Source organism: Microchirus variegatus (genome assembly GCF_963457635.1).
Source record: "Microchirus variegatus genome assembly, chromosome: 9".
Taxonomy (NCBI): Eukaryota; Metazoa; Chordata; class Actinopteri; order Pleuronectiformes; family Soleidae; genus Microchirus; species Microchirus variegatus.
The window spans coordinates 11,002,531-11,009,494 of record NC_139810.1 but is presented as its reverse complement, the minus strand read 5'-3'; the positions used below and the strand labels follow the sequence as shown (position 1 = coordinate 11,009,494).

The 6,964-nt window shown below is 38.9% G+C and overlaps 1 protein-coding gene across 1 annotated transcript in view; it reads right to left on the bottom strand.

Moving 5' to 3' along the window:
• Nucleotides 1-1,016: 1,016 nt before the first annotated feature.
• The window catches only part of prex1 (phosphatidylinositol-3,4,5-trisphosphate-dependent Rac exchange factor 1), an 80,065-nt gene continuing 74,117 nt past the window's right edge, over nucleotides 1,017-6,964 (bottom strand). Inside the window, exons 35-41 of the mRNA XM_083895187.1 lie at nucleotides 6,222-6,336; nucleotides 5,643-5,709; nucleotides 5,464-5,508; nucleotides 4,591-4,766; nucleotides 3,516-3,618; nucleotides 3,013-3,080; nucleotides 1,017-2,891 (exon numbers count right to left, since the gene is read on the bottom strand). Of these exons, the coding sequence (XP_083751313.1) occupies nucleotides 2,849-2,891; nucleotides 3,013-3,080; nucleotides 3,516-3,618; nucleotides 4,591-4,766; nucleotides 5,464-5,508; nucleotides 5,643-5,709; nucleotides 6,222-6,336 (617 nt within the window). The 3' untranslated portion in view covers nucleotides 1,017-2,848. The remainder of the gene's footprint in view (nucleotides 2,892-3,012; nucleotides 3,081-3,515; nucleotides 3,619-4,590; nucleotides 4,767-5,463; nucleotides 5,509-5,642; nucleotides 5,710-6,221; nucleotides 6,337-6,964) is intronic.

The following is a 6,964-nucleotide window of genomic DNA, read 5'->3' as shown; positions in this document are numbered from 1 at the left end:
GAGATGACCTTTCATCCTCTTCACTCAAGAGTGAAGCTGCACGTGGAGAATTCACTGGATGATGCAGGTTCATGCAATATTCATATACACAGCTATCTTCATTCAGGGGTAATGGACACTGAAAACTATGTCAAGCATTCTCTACCTGAGCCGTGGTAAAGAGACACACACAAAACTATATAAACAAATGTTAAATATCAATGTTTGTCAGGGTCTGTGGAATAAAAACTGACGTTAATAGAGCTACAGTATGTTTAAAGTAACCAATGCTGACAAGCTGAAATTGTTTGCCTGTTGTTGTCACATTCAATAATTCATACTAAAATACATATAATATAAAATATAGAACTCTAAAAGACAATGAATCTGGTTACATTTAGGAGAACTATGACCTGGATGAATTAGAATCAACACAGACATACAGTATAACAAAAGGAATGGGGGGAAACGCCTTGGGCTGTTTTGTGAACATGACACTTCACGTTCAAATAATCATGACACAATAGAAATCAATTTGCAGCAAAAGCGAAAGTGAAAGATGAGAACTAGGTGCTTCTCAGTTTGTTCTGAGTGATTCAGGTCCTTTACAATAAGTATCGGGCTCACGCAGAAGATGATCAAAGAGCATCTGATATGTACTGTGACGTGAAGTTATGGAGAAAATGGACGGAGGAAGATAAACAGTCAGACGTGTCATGGTTCACTGTTCTGTGAAACTGCATTAACATAATGTTGAAGACAAACACTCTCTCTTTCTTCTGCTGGACACCACACTGCTGCCACACTGGAAAACACCGTCATACTGTGAAGATTTTATTTACTAGCTTGTTAAGTTTGCATTTACATGATCATTTTTAGAAAGACTCAACAACAATCCTTTGTACAGTTATTTTCAGGCAACATAAAAATTGCAAATAAAGTATGTACAATAATGAAACATTAGAATAATGTAAATAAATGTGTCATCAGTGACACATTCCTTTGCCCGGCTACACCAACATGCTGCAGTCATTAGCTACTTTCAAATGGAAACGCACACTTTTAAGACCAGGAGTTTATACTCTGTACGCAAATTAGATATGGGAAATGCTAATAATGCAAGTCGTTTTTTTACAAACCAGGCAATGAATGTAAATTTAACAGTGGCCACGCTACTGTCAGGGGACATGAGACTATTTCAACATGCTCTTTTGGAACCGGACTGCTTTTAAATAAATAAAAAGGACTAAGTGACCTGCTTAATGAATGCAGCACGTCCAGATTCTTGAAATGCATTTAAAACCCTTTGAACAGCTAAAAAAACAAAAGTTGTCAGTGAGGTTACACTCAGCAAAAAGAGAGAGAGAGGAAAAAAGTATCTTCAAATGCACAGTCACAAATACAAAATGTTTTATATACTATATTATTTCCATAAAAATAACGCATTTTCATATTATAGCATTACTCTGCTGCCATAAGAGATAATATGCTACCTTTTCCTCTGACAGTTACACTTTGTATGTACACGAAAATTTAAATCTTCAGTAAAATAATGTTACTGTGAATAAGTCCTGGAAAGATCCCTTTGTTTTACATCATCCACAAACTGCTTACAGTACTTTTTTTTCTCCTACTAACACTGCAACGTGAACAGACCAGTCATTGTGCTTCTTTTGCTACCAACAGTAAAATACGACAGTCCCCAGACAACACATATATAAGCTAATTTAAAAGTCAACACCATGTCTTAGTTAACGGAAGGCGAACCGTCAACGATTTAAATGAATATATTAATAATCTGACTCAAGATCTCGACCTGTTGTCTCGGCTGCTTATAGACAAACATGTGACCTTGTATTGTTTGTGCGAGCTTCCTTTTTTCCTGATTCAGATTCTTCTCTTCATCTTCTCCCTCTTGCGTTCCCTGAAGATTTCTTGACTTAAGTCCACAGACATAAATAAGATGAAATACACAAGCGCGGTTACACCTAAAAAGAAATATGACATGCCGTTGGTCCTTTAAATACTATTCAATATGTAGGCTGGAATGCTTTTAGAATATTTAATACCTGATATAGAATAAGTGAGGGATAAAAAAACAACACTCCTTCCTGACAATAAATAACTATCCTTCATATAGTGCGGTAATACAGTACTCACACTAAAACTACAGTATTTGCACAATAACCACATGCACCAATCACCTGGCCTTTTTAAAAACCTCAATCCCTACTTCCATCTCTCTGTCTATCCTTTGACTTTCTGCATCTGCTCAGTCGACAATCACACGTGAATACCGAGGTAATCAGGTGTTCTACTTCACTTGGAGTCCAAACAACCACCAGTCTAAACAGAGAAAGAGACAGCGAGCTCTCTGGACCCTGCAGTCCAAGGCAAAAATGGATCACATCTGCATTTATGAACGGCTGTCAGCTACAGGTAGTTTGGTTAATCCAGTTAATAATCAGATTATGGTCAGTAATGATGATCACCGTGGATGTTCTCTGTATGAAACCCGAAACCCGACCGACGTCTCTCCCTTTCAATTAGAATAAGAATAATGTGCACCAGTTGTCGAGTCAATCATGTCAGCGATGTGTGGACAAACAGCCAAAGCAGTAATACTTCTATCTGGGTTGTTTCCTCAGTACATGACTTGTCGAGCTGTGTCATCTGTGCAAGTCTTTTCAAGTCTGTACATTGCAATGAAGACTCTAGTGGTGTCCTTGCTGGAATGATCCCTGTGTAACTGGGGCAGTGGACTTTCCATCAGCATTGTTGTAAGGAAATCCACTGAGACTCGCCCTCTTTTGTTACTGTCATTTCTCATCAAATCCTTCTCTTCCACATTCACCCCCTCTCTCGTTCCTCACAGGTCTCCATCTGAGGGTGGTAAACACAGCTTGAAGAGCCTGTTCAAAAAGAAAAAAACAAACAATTTGATCATCCACCCTGTCGAGGACAATTACAGATGCAGTGTACTGATGTCACATAGGCAAAGGCGCCTGCAAAAAAGTGTTTTAGATACAATACCTTGGAGCAGACGGAGGCATCTGGTCCATTACCTTGAGGTTTTTAGCAGAGAGCTCAACTCTTGTCCCCTGGTGGGGAACAGAACACATTTGTTGATTGTGCTTGATTGATACACTACTTACAATGTGTACACACACTTGTTTCTAAGTGAGAATTATATATTTCAAGTAATGAACATCTGTGCGAGTTTGCCTTTGGGTTCCACTAAAATGTCATGAGTAATGCTACTTGTAGTGCATTTGTACCCTAAGTCTAGCTCTTGATCCACTATGACAACCTGATCGTATATATATATATATATTTTGCAAAATACTGCAAATCAAATATATTTACTGCTAATGTGAATTTAAAGACTTAAAAAAAAGTTAATGGAGATGTTGCATTTGTGTTCAAACTGTGGTTTGCTACACAGCCATAATGGAAAATTATTGTTACACTGATTTCAAGCACACAGCCTAGGTCTAGTTCTTAATAAAGTAACTCAAGCGTGCTCAGTGGTTTACCTGTTTGCGCATAATGTCCATGGTCTGCATGATGCAGCGTGGCATGAGGCCGTGGTTCCTGGCTAAGATCATCGCCTGCTCCAGTGTCACACTCAGAGAACATCTGCAAAGAACAACAAAGAGGCACACAGTTAGGAAGTGCTGTGTGTTCCTATCATTTATGTGTTTGTAATTGTTTTTATTAGACTTTTTGTGATTTGTACCACAGATTTTTGTTTACAATGATATAAAGCATATCTATCTATCTGTAAAGCAAGTTGCGTCTGTATGTCTGTCTAAGACTTTGGATGGTGTGCATCCTTGATTTTAATTTTTTTTGGAGGAATTGTAATTTTTCTGCTGATTTATCACGCTACACTAGGCAGGCAGCGGCTCATCAGCAACAGCTGCGCTGTCTGGAGCAGGGAGGTGGGAGTGAAGAGGCTGTCCTCACGGTGGGTGAGACATTTTCACAGGGTTCAACGCAGAACATGGTATTATACTGAAACGACGAGGTGTCCATTCACCAATACGTGAGCACATATTTATTTTGCATTAGCATGCTACTACTTTGCGGCTAACCTGGCAAACCAATGGTAAGGTAAGCTAGTAGGCTACGATTAGCATTAGCGTACAGCTAACATAATACACACATTTTGCAACCTCATTAGGCACAATGCAAATGTTTTCATTTTACATTAGCATAGCGTAGCTAGATGCAGATAAAAGAGCTAGTATTATTAAAACACGAGAAGTACATAACTCATTTGATCTCATACATACATCATCAAAACTATCAAGAAGTCCCAAACAACCTCCACTCACATTCTTCTATTCAAATATGTAACACAAACAATTGCACAGCTGTGTGACACATGCACACGCACTAATTGGAGTTGTACGTGTGTGTGTCCGCCGTATATTTAGGAGCTGGAATTAATTCTGACAGTGGAGTAGAGCTGCTTTTGAGATTCAGTGGTGCACATCATCCACACTCTGCACAGAGTTAATGTTTATTATAGCTGGTGATACTACATAAGCAGCATAATATTGTGTGTGTTTGTGTGTGTGTGTGTGTGTGTGGTGTCTGGCTTACCTCTGCATGCCTGTGCCACACATGGTGATATGACAGGCCCCAAGCCGGTTACACAGCTCAGAGGCCACACACAGCACGCTGACACCTGACGGGTGGCCTTGGGCGCTCGGGCGCATATTGATGTACGACTGCATGAGTCGACAGAGGTCGTCCAGTGTGTTGAGGGGTCGCAGCAACTAAGAGGAGGGAGCAAGTGAGGGTCAGAGAGTTTCAATTTAGACTGTTAACGATATGATCGAAAATACAGTATCACAAGTGTTCCCTCTTACCAAGTCTGATAGATTGACTGTTAAATGGTGGAGGAGAATTGTCACTTGTTTCTTACAATTTGACTCGTTTTTTTTTTTCATAATTCATATAAAAGCAACAATACTCAAATTTTATATAAATTCCATTAGATAAATAAAAAAAATCAAGAAAGGATGCATTTGTATTAGGAACAAGTGAAATAATCTCAAACCACTATGTGTGACTAAGTCGCACACTACTCAACGTACATCAACACCCAAAACTAGACTAAACTGAGTAAGTGACGTGTTAAGATGGTGCCGAAACCAGCAGAAAAAAAAGAATGAAAACAAACAAACAAAAAAACGTGTGACTTACTTTCTATTGGAAGAAAATGAAAACATTAAAAACCAGTCACCTGTTTTAATGTTTAAATCACTATAATTTCAAACTATGCTGCATTAATAATCACCGGAATCTGTTTGAGCTACAGTGAATTCACAACACTAGACTTTTCTTTCTAGTCTAATCATCGCTAATATTCAAATGGATTTTTATGATGCAGATGTGTTGAGGTTAGTTGGAGTTAATGGGGGAGTCTTGACAAACTAGTGGAGGGAACAGGGTAACACCAGTTCATCTTACTTTTGAAATGCTTGGTTGAAGGTCTCTAACTTCAAGGCCCAGTATCTGTGCTTGCATTTATATTCAGTCACAACATTATATACAAATGTAGTTATGCTACGAGAACATATGTACATATTCTGTGAGCACAGTGAAAGCAGTAAATGGGACGTATTATATCAGAATAACTGTATATTTACCTGGTCAATCTTCATAGCTGTGGTGTTTGAGTCGGTGGGGAGATTGGACTTCTCCAGATAAAAAGCCCTGTTCAGACACAAACGGATTAAATTCTTCATCTGGTTTACAAACGTACACTTTTCTTTCTCTCTCCTTTGACTCGCTTTGTTGCCGAGTCATCTACTTTATTACCCCGACTTTTACTACTGTAATGCATATGTAATGCTACAATACATATTTAATCAGCAACATTAACTCCAGTTTGACCTGTTAACCACATCCATATCAACGGCAGTAAATCAGTTTAATGTCTTACTGTTTATACAGCACTTTTAAAAAGGTTCAAAGACATTTTACAACAATGTGAAACAAGCAATAAAAAGAATAATTAATAAATAAATAACACAAAATATTATATTATATAGCCATGCCATGCAACCATGTTTAACAATGAATCATTGTAAATAAATTGCAAAAAAAGCAATCAAAGCATAGTTTCTGCTTGCTTATGAAACACTCTTCGTTTCAGGTGAAACATAAATACAGAGGTTGTGAGTAAACCACTGGAGGGCTCTGTGATGCAGCGTAGCACAACATACCTGAGTCTGCGGTAATAAGCTTTGACCTTCTCCAGTGAGACAGCATTGGTGCGCTGCTGGAACTCCTCCATAGCACTGTAGTCCTGCTGGGAAACGCCCTCTGGACGCTCAAGTGCTGGGTTAAATAGAGGCAGAAGGCGTTCATGTCAATACACATATGAACACATCATGAACCACAACCATTTCCTTGTGATACTAACTGAACACCAAATAGGTTAATCTAACATGCAATCAGAGCCATAATTTCCCCAGACCTTCCTTTTGAGGGTTTTTCTTTTTTTTTTTAAATCTCTGTAAGGACATTAAGTGCTCATAAATATGACCACAAACACACATCTTAGCATCTGCAGTGTCATGAGGTGCCAGATGCTTCTCCTCAGCCTGCAGACGAGACTCTTTTCCAGTAGGTGGTGATGTTGATTCAGATGTCTGCACTACAGATTTGCTTCTGAAGCTGTGTGGCAGCTCAGTCTTCCAACACTCAGAATATATGAGAACAATATGAGCTCACTCAATGGTTTGGTTTTCCAACTGGAACGTGTTTATGGAAAATAAATGGCTGTTTGGCAGAGCAGTGTGATGCATACTGGTATCCACTCACAGTCGGACGGCTCAGGCTGATGGAGAGTGAGGAGGAGCATTGGCAGCAGACAAATGCAAAAGGTGGAGCGTGTTTTTTTGAAAATGACAAAAAAAAAAACCTGCTTTGATCTAAGTCACTGTTTTATGTAGCCACTGAGCCT